Below are 16788 nucleotides of genomic sequence, written 5' to 3'. Positions count from 1 at the left end.
AGAAGCCGCTGCAAGTCAATGCACGTGAGGACAGACATCAGGCAGCTATTCCACCTTGAGCCTGGAGTTGTCCCAATTCTTATCCATCTCCAGAATCAGATGAAGCAGAAGTCTGGTTTAAAGATAATATTACCTTCTCATTTACACCCCCTCAGGTGTAAAATCTCTGCTGTGCAGACCTGCAGGCTTTCTCTTTCGGGGTGCAGAGACAGGCTTTGCACAAAAGAATACACAGGGGTGTGTGAGGGTTGCGCTATTGCGGAATAAAAACAGGTTAAATAAATAATGGATCAAGGACTTTTCTAATCACCCAGAGCATCAGCACTGATGCCAGCAGACTGTTCAAAGCCTGAACCACGCTTGGCAAACCTGGGCAACCTGGGCGGTCTCAGCAGCCCAAAATGCAACCGGAGTGCATGCAAGAAGGAAGCTGAGCTGGGCTGGAGCCCACACCAAACCAGGCACTGGGAGGCTGCGGCTCAGAGATTATTGCAAAGAAATTAGTCGGCAATATGTAACCACTCCTTAAACGAATTTAGCTAAGACGGTTTCAGGGAGGACGTTGTCTTCTGCTTTCGTTTCAGGCAGGTTCAAACTAGCAAAAGTTTCAGTTAAGGCAACTGCATTAAACAGCAAAATTAACAGCAATTAAACAGCAAATGGATGAAAGCATCCTGGCTGTGCAGAGTCGAACTGGCACAGCAAATATTGCCATCCTGGTGTTCAAGTCAGGACAGGGAACTCTGATAGGGAATAAACAATTTGAAACATCAGTGGTCCAGCGGCTCCGCAGGATATCTGCAGTGTCACATTGCGGGTGTCAAACTGAAGGAGGAGGGTGAGAAATGCAGGGCCAGGACTCTGAGGAGACTTTATACATTGTAGGATTAGTAAACATAAAAAGAAGCAATCACTGTAATGCTGATATTGCCTGAATGCAGATTGTGCATAGATTTTATCTCCAGGAGGATTATTAATATGTTACGAGTTCTTAGGAGAGGCAAAACAGAGCTAATGAGCATTACCCACTCTGTAGGTGAAATTTCAGATAATAAAGGGAACTGTATATTCAAATCCAGTGCGCTCAATAATCTATAGTCTTCAAGCCCTGGAAAATATATCTGTAAAAAGCCAATTTCTGGATCTAAAGCTTACTTCCCGAAAGCACATCACTCTCAACAAAACTTTAAGAAAGCTCGATCAGGTGAAGGATAAGGGATTTCTGATTAAACCAAAGAGACCAGCAAAGAGACTAATAGTGCTATTACTCATCTAGGACATTGGAAATTCTTGTTCAAACCCATTTTTTGCCTCATTTGGCACAACTAAATCTGGGTCTCCAATATCCCAGTTGGGTGCCATAACCACTGGTCTTCTCAGTCAATTTCTGTAGCCAATAATTACAGAATTATACAACAATATAGTAAGTCCCACTAGGAGACAGTGAAAAATCATGGTCTCGGTGTCATTAGCTGACAGCGCAGACGTTCATCTCCAATGTGCGGCCCAGATGTCTGCCTCTGCACTTCACTGGGGGAAGCAGCAATTTGAACCCAAATGTCCTCCACCTTGAATAAGTCCTTGAACCACAGGTGGTCGGGGCTTCTGGGTTCTTCCATGCTGTTTTGTTTCCCTTTGTTCATAGTGCAAAACATTGGAAAACTTTGATTTTCCCCTCAATGCATAACGTCGAGTGTTTTGAACCCTTGAAGGGTTTTGCAAGAGAGGAAAACTCAAATTCCATGAGAAATTCCAAGCCAAACCTTCTGACAAGCATATTTCCTTGCTGGGGTCCCACTGGTCTCAAAGACTAGAAAAATAAGTGCTTCTGAATTCTGCATGAGGAGATTTATTACAACAAAGAAGCTAATATCACATTAGACTTCAGCTCTCGCACATTCGTCTTCGGTACGTATATGTGGGCAATATATTTTTTTTTTTTTTCAGTGTTCCTCTGTTTTAATTAGTGGATATTCCAGAATCAATCACTACTGATTTGTAGCTGATCACAGAAACTATCACAGCTGAATTAAGCTCGAAAGTATCATACAAGATTAATTGTGTCATGAAAGTGTTTAATACTGTATGGAGTTATCAATGCAGCACATGGACCCTGTAAAATTCACATCCAATTGATCTCTTTGCAGCGATACCATTAAAACTGTCATGTCAATCTTTCATGCAATTCCCCACACACAGATATAATGAGAGGGGACAGAGAATCCAGCATAGCTCCAAGTGCTACCTCTCACATATCCATAACACAGGGGAGAACATTATTTAATGACTCTGAGAAAGGCTTGCTGAAGTGCCAGCAGGATGGCTCTCACGACACAAGCAATCAAGTGGCATGGATGAAACAGCCAAAGGGAAGATGAAAAACTGCACACCTGGCTTCTGTTATGGAAACATCTTCTAAAAGCCCACCGTGACATATAAAGCTCTCAAAACAGTCTTGGGAAAGGTTTCACTGCCCAGGTATTATTTCCTGACAAGGCTGTACTGTGAATGCTGTACAGCTCCCAAAAAACAGAATTACAGTGCTTTGACAGTGTGTAAACCATGGAAATGGAAGATTATCAGTGCCCAGAGTCATTTGTGCAAGGAACCAGGCTCTGTTTAATCCCTGGGGTGACTGAAAGTTTAACGACTGAACTGTACTTGAGATTAGGCTGAAATACCACTGGCAAATTAGGTTGGCTGAGAGAAATTTCAGAAAGGAGGCTGGGTCACTCCCTCCTGCTTCTTATCTATCAGAAAATGCAGTATCTCAACAAAAAGCAAACAGGAGGCAGACCAATACAATGCAATGTGAAATCTAAATTTGAGTTTAGCAGTATAGATACAGAAATATAGCAACTGGAGTTGGGGTTCTCCAGCCCCCAGCAGGATTGCTTCAGATTTACTCAGGTACCTATTTGTCCTACAGCTTAGGTTTTGTCCTACTGCTGACTACAGTGGCTTCATACAACTGTAACTGTATCGAGGATGGCAATTTATACCAGTTTATATGAGAATGGAGACCATGCAATCTGATATTTTACAGGTTTCTGGGTAAAGTGTTGAGAAATTGAACTGAAGGAAAAGGGGTTTTCCAGGTAACTGTAGAAGTCCTTGAGACCTCTGTGTCTGGTTTGTACCAGTATCTGATGTAAAATGGGAATCAGCTCATTACGGTAAATCAGCAATTAGCAAATATTTTGGAAATTCTTGAAGGAAAACCTCACTATACAGCAGTCTGTTTTTCTAACCTTCCCTGTGGATGCTGCTGGAGATGTGTCCTGGGCTAGATGAACGCTTAGCCTGACCCGTCATGGATATTCTGAAGTTCTCCCATGCAAATAAATCCTTGAAGGATGTAAGAGTGAGGGAAAGTGGAAACAGTCAAGAAATTTCTATATCCTGGAAATTCCCAGCTTCTCAGACACTTTAATTAGTAGCTGAGTGATTTGCTATACAGATCTATATCTTGTGCGGTGAACAGCCCAACACATCAAAGAATCTTAAACATGACTTACAGTCACCAATCCTCTGAATACAGCTTGGGCAGCTTCCAGTACTCATCTCAGTGCATCAATTGATACTCTGATCCGTGGAGTAGTATAAGCAGTAGTTAAATCTGTAATTTTCATTGCCGCCTTTGAATTGTTTATGAGATATGATCCTGCTTATTTATGGATTTTTTTAATTGCTGCATTAAATTGAAAAAGTGAGGAAGGTCTGGCTTTCCATAGGAAGACCGTGGCTGTCAGTCCACTCGCTCTCAAAGAAGCTTTTACGATGGAATCAGTGACGGTCTTTTTTTCTGTGTAAATCTCTCTCTATTGCCCTTTCCAAAATGATGGTTGCTGGCAACAATCAGTGATCCCAATGATTTAGATGGCCAGAAAGTTTGTCAAATGTATCAGACACTGGTTTAGGAGCCCAGACATTTATAATTTATCCCCATCTACTGCAAAGTCTCAGTGAGTTACTCTCTTTGGTTTTCTCTTCCAAAAAGGCTATACTGAACACCTTCACGAAGCGTGTTACTGAGACCTCCTATTTTAGTATCAGCTCAATATCTTTTAATGATTTCACAATATTCACGTCTGGTTTTCTGAATATTAACACAAGTTTTGCTTTCTTTGGGAATTCTAGAACCGACATCATTGGCATAGCACAGCCTGCCACTGGACTTTATGTTTCGGCTGTGTTTCCATCCTCAGATCTTTGGTCTTTTGGAGCAGAGGCTTTAGAAATACTCAGCATAAATCTTAATGCAGTCTACCATGAAGAGTCTTTTACACTACAGTTAATTAAAGAAGTTTAAACTGTTCTTCTCCTTCCTCTGGCCTTGGGCCTACTCAGTAGTTCAGGCAACAGATTCCCTAAATACAAGAGGAGGGTAGCTGAAGTCTGTGTTCTCACCATTTAAATTCATTTTCATGCTGCATGTATCTTGTGACAATCTGGACTTTGTAAGCAATGCAAACATATAGAGATCTTCAGACCCCATTCTTCCCCACTCTCCTTAATGTCATCATATATAGGGGAGGTGTGGTATTTTCATTATGTAGGTGAGATTTAATGATTACTTTTGCTGACATTTCTATTGCTTCCCTGGAATGACTACTGTGAGTAAACAGTCTTTTGTTCTCCTTTTCAGCAGCAACCTTACAGACCCAGTATTCTACTTCTGCAGTGTAAATGTAATTTATGAAAAAAACTGGCCTCGTCTGACTTGCTGGGCTTTTCTTCACTTCATTGGCATAGTGACTTGCCAAGTAGCTTACATTTTACTTGAATACAGCTGGCAAAGCACTGCCACCTCTGCATCATTATCATGAATGCATGTAGTGATCTCACATGTACCAGTCTCTCCTTCAGAACTTGTGGGTGAATAGAGGTAATTTATCCCAAAGTCTTCTGTGTCAGTGATTTGCCTAATTTACAGCAGATCTGTGCACCAGCAGCTCTCTTTCACTTGAGCACAGTTGTAGACTATCCAGCACTTTAGAAAATCAAAGGTGTCTTCTACTACTCTCTGAATCCTGATTTAATTTGCAGCATCTACATTGCACCATTAAATGAAAGAACAGATGGCAGAAGAGTATGAATAAAAGCAAATGTGCCTTAAAAGGTGTGGGAGTCGGGTAAATCCCTCTAATACATTATCTGTACCATTTATTTATTTTCTGGATTTAGGACTTTGCATGTATTAGCACTGAAATTCCTCTCACGTTTGATAACAACCATGTTTGTAACTTCTCAATTAATTTGTTGCTAACTACCCCCCCCAGTATATTTAATATCTACTCAAGCTAGTATAGACAACTTTTCATTAACAGCAAAAATTATCTGCTCTGAGTACAGATTCAATAATCCCAGATACAGACATCAACTCGTTCTTGTTTTCCATTTTTAATCATCTTTTTTAGCTCAGTAGCAATGGAGTATCAGAATATTCTGCTGCTGGAGGTGACATACCTTCACTGAAACATGACACTGAGGTCTTGAACTCCTCTGAAAATTAATGAGTCTGAGACACTTTGCTTAAGAGAAGTCGTATTAACCCCACTGCCCTGGCCAGACTCCAAAGTGAATAATTATGTCCTGTCTAAAGCTCTGAGTAACTGCATCACTCTCCTGTTCCTGCCTGAAACTCCAGCTGACATCAGCTGCACTGTCCTACCTGTGGAGCCAACTAACATCAGTAGTTCAAAAAACTTCAATTTACTGTCCTCAAACTTTATGCAGTTCTCCTCTAATCAGGAATGCTATTCCCCTAAAGCAACTGCAAGTTGGTAGAGACTAAACCGTATAGCAATGTAATTGCTACATGTAATTAATACATGTAATCTTGGTAATTCCTCACCAAACACCAAGCTACTGCATTAGGGAATACAATGCAGTATGGTGCAACGTGAAATAAATTTCCAAAGGAAAAAAATCCATAAAACTGGCTGGAAGGAAAATAAATCATGTCTTTCATGAGGAGCACTCATAAAAATACATTTACATGGCATCCTTAGCAGACCTCCCCCAGGAACTCTCCCAGCCCCTGCGATGTGTCTTATTTTCAACAAGGCCACAGTGCCACGACTCTCCCACCCCCGGCTATGCCTAGAATGCTCCTCAGGATTATTTCCTATGAAAAAGACATGAGAAAAATGGTTATGCACGTTTCTCAAAGCCCATTTCCTCTGCATTGACCTGCTAGAAGTGGTTTTTGTAGATAGGTAGCCATCTCCTGTCACTGCAAAGGCTGAGAAGACTGTGGAGATATCCCCTGCCATGTGCACACACCAATTCCACGTGTGCACAGCGCTTTCAGATCGCTTGATAACAAAATATTGTAGGAACTTGGAAATGCAGGATCTCGTCTGAAAAAGAATTCTACTGCACTGCTGATTCTCTTCCTTGTCTCTGCCACTCATCTACATCGTACAATCTGCTTCATGTTCTCACCCTGCTCCATTGCAGTGCCAGTGAAGATTCTTGTCCTTCGTACTCCCACTAGGAAGGCTCTGCTTCAATTTTTCCTCTTCTAATTTCATATATTTCAATCCTGAATATAGGACCAATTGTGTGTTCATCTTCCTGTGTTAATTCCAAACTATAAGTGCTTAAATGTATTGGTACAAAACTGGTTGTATCAACGCTGTCCTAATCAGGACCTCGAACTTTGTAACAGTAAATTTCATCCCACTTCTATAAACCTGGCCCATAAAATCACCCGGTTCCTCCTCTGCCCTCCCTCGGTGCTACTGACAGAGGGACAAGTTTCTAGGATCAGTAATTTTGACTACTATATTTTTGATCTCATTTTCCATTCAGTTCTGAGTCTTGAATATTCTCCCCCTAAGTATTTATACCAAACCCTGAATGCTACTGACATCAGACTAATGAACTCACAGTTGACTGGATCACTTTCCCTTCAGCTTTCAAATATTTACATCAGTTGCTATTTTGCAGTAATAAACTGTTATTTCTCCCATCCTTCCCCCAGCTTCTGATTTCATGTTCCTTGCTCTGAGATGGAGACCATATTGTCCTCCCAATTTCTGGGCACTCAGTCATGGTTGCCAAGCTAAAATATTACAGTCTTAGGACTCTTAACAGCATTTGCTTTCCAAGAAAAGTTTGGAAAGCAAAGGCATCACATAGTTCCTAATTCTTTATAAATAAATTTCTCCAGCATTAGAGAGATCACTCCAAATTTAACTCAGGAGTTTCCCCAAACTCACCAATTGTCTTTTACAACACTTCCCCAAAGTGACCTGACTCAAACCAATCTTGTTTTCTCTGACAATGACTTCCTATTCCTTTATTGCCCACTACCTTATTAACTTTTAATGTATTTCTAACAGTATTTCATGTTCTATGCCATTATTTCTCTCTTTCATGAACAGCTAATATCTTTCAATAACTGTACTGCAGTTAAGATAGCTAGTCTGCCATTTTTTCTGCTATTTGTTTTATCTCTCCAAATATTTTAATTTCTGTATTTTCATGATGTGCCAGCATCAGCTCACAAACAAATTGTCTCAGCCCCGATTAGGTAGAGAATTTATCAGACTACAGCTCTCATCAATATTTATGCTTTCTTCTTTACAGAAAGAGAAAAGTATTAGAAGTGGAAGCATCACAAGAACAAAAAGTGGCTCTAAGCAAATACAAATCAGAAAAGAATTCTTATGGGTTTTATGGCAAAGGCAAAGCAAGTGCTTTATAAAGCATTTAAATAGTCAAGTCAAAGCAAATAATAATTTTCTGACATTGAACATTCAGCTCTCCTGAGATGGCTATTAAAAAGTTTACAGTTTTTATGCAAAGTGGGGCAGACGAGACTCACAAAGCAAAAGTAAACAATAAATGTTTTCCAAATGAATATACCCGGGAAAACATGTACAAAGTCTACCCAGTTGCATTTGTATTTATTCAAGTTGGGAAGAAGTGTCAGTATCAGCACTGGGAAACCTGTAAGGAGTTGATAGTCCAGTGGTATTGTCTGAAATCCTGCATTCAGAATTGGTTTCTGTCTTCAAAACCAGGAATGAAATAAGATCATTCCAGGGAGCACACAGAGGTTTTCCTTCCAATATTCACTGACTAACAAACAGTGCATATTTTACCATACTCCAGCTTAGTAACTAGTTCTTTCCCATTTAGTTTGAGGAAATGCAGTTTTCATCTTAAAAAAAAACCACAAAACAAAACACAAACAAAAAAAACCAAAACAAAACAGCAAACAAAAAGCAAAGTAAAAGCCCTTACTTGGAACAATTAGCTCAATTTCTTCTGACATGGCAGTTCCCAGCACATTGGATGCAAAGCAACGATATTTCCCTTGAAAATTGGTGATGATTCCACGGTTTTGAATCACAAACGTTCCAGAGTTGTTAGATGGAACTATCCTTGGGTCAGATAATAAATCGAACGGTTTTCCATCTTTAGTCCAATTAAAGCTGAAAAATAATGCAAGTGTTACAAAGGACAGGTGACAGACCAGAGCGCACTATGGTACAAAACCAGTGGTAAATATGGGTCCAGTAGCGTACTATTAAAATAAAAGGAAAAACTTCATGTAAGAGGAGGACTTGAGTGGTAAAATGACCACTGTGCTACTGTAACTTGTGTTAGCTATTGGGCATGTCTCTCCTGTCGAACACTTTACTTTTGGATAACTGACTGTGACATGACATAAGAATACAAAGCCTAAGGCAAGGACAATAAATGGGAGAGACGATCTGTGAAAGCAAGAGCCCCACACAGCGAAAGGAACTAGACGTTTGCAAAAAAGCTGTGTCTGTAGGAGAGTTGGGACTTTTGACTGGCAAGGATTGACAGGAGCTGTTCTCACCATCTACAGAAGATACCATGGCTGAACCCAGGAGAAACCAAGATGACTGAGTTTCTCCTGGTCTTGACTAGAATTTACTTGTAGTTTTGATGCCACTGGGGTGTGATTTTGATGAATGCTGATGCATTGGCCATAGGTTATGTATCTGGAAGTCTCAAATAGATTGAAATTGGGCTAAACTGATTCAAAATCAGAGACAGTTGGAAATTACAGTATAACATGTGTTTCGTGCAAGACGTACCTTTATCAATATTTTGCAATGTTTTCAAGAGAATAAATGAACGTCAACAGAAATGTATGTTTTGGCACTTCACTAGTATCGGCAAAACTGCCTTGCTACACTATGGAGGGGAATATGGGTTCCTACCGCCTAACCAAGACTATCACATACATTTAAAAATACCAGAAAACTTCTCATTGATCCACTGACAAACAGCAGAAAAAAAGGAAATTTGTTATCACGCTACAAATCTCCATTCAGACCTCAATAAAAAATGATCAAATCATCTTGATATAAAATAACAATTCTCAAAGCAAGTTTAAATTGTGTTGCAGTGAAAGAAGGGAAGGATTAGAGAGTAAAAATGACATGCAAACCAGCTATTCATTTAGCCCATAGACCATGCAGTGGCGAAAGTCTCAGGAGGAGCTTTTACTCTCTTATTATTATGTTTTTGTTAATCACATTTTCATTAAAAATCTTTTTCCTTTTTACACTGGTGTAAAATAGATAAAGCTTATCTTTGGATATTTATTTGAATAACTCCTTATGTGTATATATGTAACATCACCACGGCCATGATGATGTTAGGTACAGACAAGGTATCTGATAAAATGCAAATGTGATCTCTGAATACATGGTTTAATGTGCTTGGTATTTTTAGGGTTGCTGTGGAAAAGGCAGAAGGACAGCTGGGACCCTTTGATTACCATTACACACCTCCTATCTATTGCAGCACAGCCCAGACAAGCTCTTTTGAATCGTGGGGTGAACTTAGCACATGCTGGAGAAATGAAACGTCTCCCAACAAGGAAAAGGCATGTTGATATCTATTCACAGAATGAGTTGAAGTGATGGAGCAACAAAAGCTGAATGGCCTAAAGGGAAACCCAAACCTCAACCTCACCCTACGATGATGAGCAGGTTGCTGTACTTCAGTTATTCCTCCCCTCCTCAAAACCAGAACAATGTTTGGCAAAGGCTAAAAGCAAACTCAATCTCTGTTTGCTTCTCCTGGTGAAAGCAGTACTCACGTGGGCTGTGGGTTTCCTCTCGCTTCACATTTAATTGTAAAGTCCTCATCAAAAGGGTAGGCAACCTGGGCGTGAGATTGCTCCGTGATGGTTGGAAGCTGCGCAACTGAACACAAAGAGGTGCTGGGTTAAAACGCCATTCGAGCAAAAACCGTGCTCTGCTTAGGTCTTTTCTTCAAAAGGGACAATGTCAGGATTGCCTTAGTCCTGCAAAAAGTGAGGCTTGCCTTAAAAAAAGGATGATCATCACCATCTTCCTGGCATTGCCAATACTCTCTGCTCCCCAAACCAAACCCCGTGATTGAGGAAGGCTGGACAGCACAGACCGTGTTCGGCCAGCCGCTCTCGGGCATCACCCGCGCACGCTTCCATGTGTGACCAACCCACCCAGGGCAAAGGAAAGCTGGGGCCGTGCTAAAAGTCAAAGCAACGTTGTGTGGACTGGTAAATTTTTTCAGCACTGAAGTCAATAACTGGCTTTTTTAATCCAGAGGCAGACACACACACACGAAGTAGCAAACTGTTATCGCCATCCTGGATAAAATTGCCAGAAAACCCATGGACTGCAAAGATGACTTAATACCCCCTCCAGGGTACAGCAGGGGAAGAGCCGTTACCAGTCACACAGTCACACAGTGATGTTTCACTAACTTTTTTTTTTTTTTTACTAAGTGAATTAAACTGTTGCGAGTGCCTGTGTAACAGAGCCGCACGAGGGAGAATGCTTCCCACAGCGGAGCTGGGGATAATAGGATCATCACATTGTTATAAACAGCCAGGAAGAAAATTAACATGCTTTTGGGTTTCTCTTTTAAGTCCAGGAAGCTCAAAGCTGGAGTGAAACGTGGTGTCTTGCCATATTGTGTGCTCTCAAATCCGAACACTTCCAAGCCCACTGGCTTGACTGATCAGACATAATTCCTTTTTATTAAAATATAAAATGCTTCATTAAAGCAAATTAAGAGCTAGATGGTTCCCCCGTGTAGGTACGTAAAAGCAATGGATGCCCAGACAGTTTGTCCTGCACTTCACAGTCACAGCTCCACTTTTGCTTTATTTAAACACAAGGAGCCACTGCGGTACCTTCCTCCAAAATAACCTTCTGCTTCCAAACGCTGTTAAACAAGTTTGGATAGCTTTAGAAAAATATCCTATAAACCTGTTTGATTGCCTTCTCCTTTGCAGCCAGGGCTGTTGGCAGACTCCAGAGTGCCAACAGCTCACGGCAGCTCCACACGATGCCCTGAAACTGGCCCGTGTCCTACTCTGAGGCTACAGCACCCAAAGCCCTGCAAACAGCCTACATTTCTTCCTCCTTAAGTTTGTTTATTTATTTTTCCCTACCATAATTCATAAAAAAACAATATTGTTGAGTTTTGCTTTGCTGGTTCACCTCCCTTCCCCAAAAAAACCCCGCAAACTGTAGTTTGCAGTTCTGGTCCATTTATGTTCAAAAAACCGCCGAGTTTGGGAGGTCTGGGCTGTACTCCAGGCAGTGGGGTCCACTGGCTTTTATTGGATTGTCCCCTCTGAGCCTCATCCCATATTTTACACGTGTCCTGAAACCCCACCGACCGTGTAAAACAGGCAGTTTGAATGCATCACAGCCAGAGAGGGGGAAAGGAGGTGCTCCCCAGGGCCGTATGCGAGGCGTAGCAAATACTTCTCTGGGGACTAATGTATGCCCTGAGACATACACCTGCTCCTTTCTCAGACTGAAACGGCAGGTTGCAAGACAAGTACGTGAGGGTATATGCACATCAAACAAGCTTCAGGGAGATTCAGAGCCAAAATGAGGAACTTATGTGAAGGACAAAACCAAACCCTTGGAGCTAAGCGGTGTGTTGCATCACAAACACCAGATATATGTTATTAGACAAGTTTACCGCTCCATTTAAACAGGTCCAAACAAAGTAGCTTACATTTTTATCACATCTGAATTTCCCAAAGGCCATGTTCTGGCAGAATTAAAATGGAACAACTGAAAAGCAGGATTTAGGGGTTTTTATTCTTTGGGGAAAGGTTAAAAAAAAAAGGGCGGGGGGGGGGGGGGGGGAATACCAAAACAAAACACCAAAGTGTTCAGTAAACAGCTACAACTCACCTGATAATGGTATTTCAATAGCTGCTGCCAAACTTAATACAAAGAAAAACAGGCATATGGTGATCCCTTTTGTGCTTAATAGCATCTCCATCACTCTTCTGTAAACAAGGAGTCCAAACAGAACGAGAGACACCTTATGCTTCCTCTCACTGTCACTTCAAATCAGATGTAAGGACATGAGATTGAAAGTCCTGCAAGGAGAAGAAACAGCCATATTAGCTTGCAATATTAACTTGGTTCTAACAAGTTTACTAAATTAAAGCAATGCTTCAAGATTTGCAGCTGGATTGCAAATTGCACTAAGCGCCACAATTTCCTCTCCTCTTCCTCCACCCCCTGGCTTCAGGAAGGTCCTCTATTAAATTTCTAGCATAAAAATACATGCACAAAAGAACAAATTCATTAAAGCACAGAAGTATAATTATTTTTTGTTTTGCAATTAAAAGTAGGGATGGTTTAAAATATGGTATACTTGTAATCATTCCAGTTCATAAATTTTTCTAATGAGAGTTGTGCAAGTTGGAAAGTAATGTAACAAATCTAATGAGAGAAATTTGGTACACTAATGACCTTCTTCATAAATCTTTTATGTCTTTTATCTTTTGTTTATGTTTAAAAAAGGACACAATCTAGTTGAGTTCATTAATAAGGACCAGAACATGAAACCCTTGCTTTTCCTCCATAATCCCAGAACTACTATGCGTAGGTTTTACACAATCCATTATACATCCTTAGGTTCTGCGTTACAAGGCAAAAATGTCAGGCGGCTGCCAAAAGGAGACATATTCAGCTCTAATGAGCATTTAAGTGTAATTCACAGAGGAGTAAAGGAGAGCGAATCCTACAAATGTGGGTGTAAGGAGGATTTCAGTCCTCAGCATCATTCACAATATCTCGGCGCAATATTCACCGGTGTAAGATGTTTTGTACCTGTGCATCTTCTCACACATAGCACTGATGGGACATCGGTCTCAAGAGTATTTAGACCTCAGCTGTCAAGATAATTTTGCAAGAGCAATTTTCAAGGCAAGGCCACTATTCTGGAGGTAAGGACCAACCGGCCGGCAGCCCAGCCCCGCACAGCACAGCGAGCTCCGATTCAAGGCACTGAGTTCACGAGCAGAGCTGTACGACCACGGCAATGGATTTCCAGACTAAGCCTGGCTCGCGCACAGCTCTCATATCTTTGCACACACCACCGGGTTAATCCAGGGATCAGAAAAGCAATCCCGGGGTCACCGAGAGCTTTTGGCGTGTGGGGGCAGGCAGGAGGTGGGACCTGGGCAGCGCGTTGGGGATGCTCACCCTTGCCCAGCACAGCTGGCTGCAGCTGGAGCAGAGACAGTGCTGAGCCGCGCAGCCAGCCTGCTCCGCTCCAGGATGGTTTGCTCCCGATGGTTGGTTTGCTGGACCTCTACAAAACGCAGGCATAAAGCAGAGATTTCCCTTTTACCCGGCGTGCTCCCTCTCGCATCAGCTCTTGGAGATGAGCAACAGGTTGTGCTGTGGCCCTTTCTCCAGAGGCATTAGCAGGATAATTTCTGTTCACTCGGTCACCAGTTCATGAAAACTTCCTGGAAGTTAACGTCTTTGAGACCAAAATCCCCGGGTGAAGATTGAAACTGGCCAACGAGGGGACAAGAGACAGACACTATAATCACATAAGCCTCATTTGTTTAGAAATGAGGCTAAAAACCAGATGTCTTATAAGTATCTTAGGCACCGAGTGTTCGCTGATGGAAGAAGCTGACTAATCTGCTTAGTGCCTCGCTTCGCAGAGGGGGACGGCACAGAAGGGCACCAGCGGGGATGGGGACCTGCTGGCTGAGCTGCCACCCCCAGGTTGTGTTTGGGGACAAATCAGGCAGAATCAGGCAACACCAGTAAGTTCGGTTTTGCGGCACTCAATATTTCCCTCGGTTTGTTTTCTCCCAGCTCGGACTTGTGAGCAACAGACTTTTCCAAACCTCAGTCCAATAAAATCTGGGCAGTATCACAGCCTGGGGGGGTACACACGAGCCCCAGCCACACAGCAGCCCCAGCCAGCAGCTACCTGACGGCTGCAAAACTTCTGTCACTGCAGGACTGGGCTCTGCCACCCTGCCTTACCTGGTCCTGGCAGACGCTCAGTGCCTGATCCATCTGTGTCATCGACAGTAAAACAGATGCTCTGACAGCAAACCCTCTAGCCACACAGTTGCAATTCAGGCTCATAAAAATCTGACCAGTGTTGCCGCTTGCAGATGGTACATTAGCAGTAGCAAAGTCCTCTTCTCCCCCCGCATCTGCTGACAGCTTTGGGGACCAGAGCAGCCCGTGTCAGGATGCCAACTGGAGGAAGGGGAGCTGAGATTACGGGAGGTGTGGAGCTTGCTAGGGTTGCAGGCTGAGGAGCAGGAAGTTTCTTTTTGTACGAATGTTACAAAGCATTGCATAGAATCAGATTAAATTCAAGAAAAAAAAACCAGGGAAACAGCTTGATTCCTTAACCAAACCTATTAGCTCACACTTTCTTCTTTTTTTTTTTTTTTTAAATAAAGTGAGAGAGCAAAGCAGAAATGTACTAAATAAGAAAGATATCCTTTATCATGTGGTACAGCAGGACTTGCCTCTGCAGGCTGCTGTAATTAGTCGGTCTGTCTAGCGCCTTGCTCCTTTTCTCTGTGTTGAATACTAATGCAGGGGGCCGACAGCACCAGCATTTGGAAGCAGCGAGCACTTGGGGACCGACGGTGCTGGACTCGAGCACAGCAACCGGCTACTTCCAAAGGCCACTTGGAAACCTCCCTGCAGCTGCATTTAACCTCTGCCGTTTTACTCTGTGGCCGTTTCCACAAGGTACAATCCCAGGGTGATGCGAATTAAGCAACAGTATCTTTGCAGAGGTATTTACCTACTGATAACTATCCAGCAAGATAAGCCTCCCATTCGTACGTTATATACATCACCCCTAATAGAGCAGCAGAGGCGTTACGCTGGCTGTGACAGCAGTTATTATGGAAGGCTAACACTTCATGCACATCTTCCCCAGTGTGCGCCACTTAACCAGTCGCTCCTCTGTGCCCTGTTCTGGACAGTGATGGTCCTCAGCGGACGCACAGGTGAGACATACGTCCTCCCTGCAAGGAGACCTGCGTCAAGCGATTAACCTTATTTAAGGTGATGTATAGACAGGGCTGCTGGGCGTTAGGTGTTTAGTATGGCTGTCACACGTTTGGCTGTCCGACCAAGCCTCAGGCCCCCAGCTCAGCTGAAACTGCAGAGTCCCTGATTAAATCACCGACCTTCCCGCTCATCTCCAGCACCCAAACAACCCGAAGCCCCTTCCTAAATGAGCAATATCAGACTGCCTCCGGACACCCCGTCCATCCCGGTCTTAAACGCAGCTGCGTACCCAAACTTCAGGCAGCGCGATCTTTCACTGCTGTGATGATTAAACTCCAACCCAAAATTTCTCGTCTTGTGCCAGTTCCTCGCAAATGAACAATTTAGCTGCTTAAGTAATTTGGAGAAATAAATGAGGTAGCTGCGCAAGCACTTGGCAGCCAGGGGCAGGTTTCGGTCTCGCTGGTGCCAAAACACAACGCTCTCCTGGGGTCTAGTAAGTGCCAGAGAGCAACTGGCAAAACCTTGACCTTGGTAAAAACATCAGCCCTGCTCTCCGAGCCAGTGTGCTGGATCGGGCCCAGAGCTTGCTGTGGACCCCTGCTTTTTCCTAGGAATTCCACATCCCTCTTTGTTCTCACGTGGAGTCGGCTGTGGCGTCCCTTGCACCAGGGAGGGGGGGCAAAAGAGGAAAACCTTTCCTCGGCACAAGGAATGAACATGGATGCTACAGCAAATGTTACATTTACGATCCCTCCTCTTCCTTTTTCCTTTTCCCCCTCCTCCCCTTCCATTTCTATCTTAATGTTCTCTTTTCTTCGCCTCAGGCTTAAGTCAAGTAATTTGAATTCACTGCAAATACTTATCTGTAGTTCCTTACCTGCAATTCATTATTTACTGTGCTGTTCAGTTAATAGTAAATACTGATTGCTCTAAGGACAGCTCATTTGTTTGTTTAATGAGCTGCCTTTAACTTACAGTGAGCAAATCTTTCAAAATATCAGTACTTTTAAGGAGCAACCCAGTTCCAGATTCTTTTTTTTGTATACCATTGCTTCCAGAAGCATGTAATAAAAATATTGGACAACTAAACAAGGAAAAAAAAAATAAATTTCCATTTATCTCATAAACCTAGTGAACAATTTTCCCTACATATAATTACAACATTAAAATTGCTCATAAATAGTAGCACAATGACAGCCAAAATTCCCAGATTACTGGTCTACTGCTTCCAAGAGAAATTATGTTGCAATACTAAATATGGCATCAATCTCAGCTATTTGGTTCCCTCTTAAAATATGTAAGATTTAGTCCCTGTATAAGTCCTGTACAGCACAAATATTCATGTAAGTACTGGATTCCCATAGCTTAATACTGGTACATTTCTGAGCTGACCTTTTCATTAGCTAGAATCAGATTTAATTTCTCAGTGACATATATGTTACAAGATTGTTAAATAAAAGCCATTGGTAATTAGAAA

The 16788-nt window shown here is 42.3% G+C and overlaps 1 protein-coding gene across 9 annotated transcripts in view; it reads right to left on the bottom strand.

Moving 5' to 3' along the window:
• Positions 1 to 16788, bottom strand: part of CHL1 (cell adhesion molecule L1 like) — a 141661-nt gene that overhangs the window by 48550 nt on the left and 76323 nt on the right. For all 9 annotated transcript variants that reach the window (XM_049826742.1, XM_049826741.1, XM_049826743.1 and 6 more), the window contains 3 exons: positions 12204 to 12394; positions 10100 to 10205; positions 8260 to 8450 (listed from right to left, as the gene is read on the bottom strand). In XM_049826742.1, the coding sequence (XP_049682699.1) occupies positions 8260 to 8450; positions 10100 to 10205; positions 12204 to 12294 (388 nt within the window). In that variant the 5' untranslated portion in view covers positions 12295 to 12394. The remainder of the gene's footprint in view (positions 1 to 8259; positions 8451 to 10099; positions 10206 to 12203; positions 12395 to 16788) is intronic.

The sequence above is a fragment of the Accipiter gentilis genome, chromosome 23 (genome assembly GCF_929443795.1).
Source record: "Accipiter gentilis chromosome 23, bAccGen1.1, whole genome shotgun sequence".
Classification (NCBI taxonomy): Eukaryota; Metazoa; Chordata; class Aves; order Accipitriformes; family Accipitridae; genus Astur; species Astur gentilis.
Note: the sequence above shows the minus strand (reverse complement) of the source record. Positions and strands in the feature narration are given on the sequence as shown.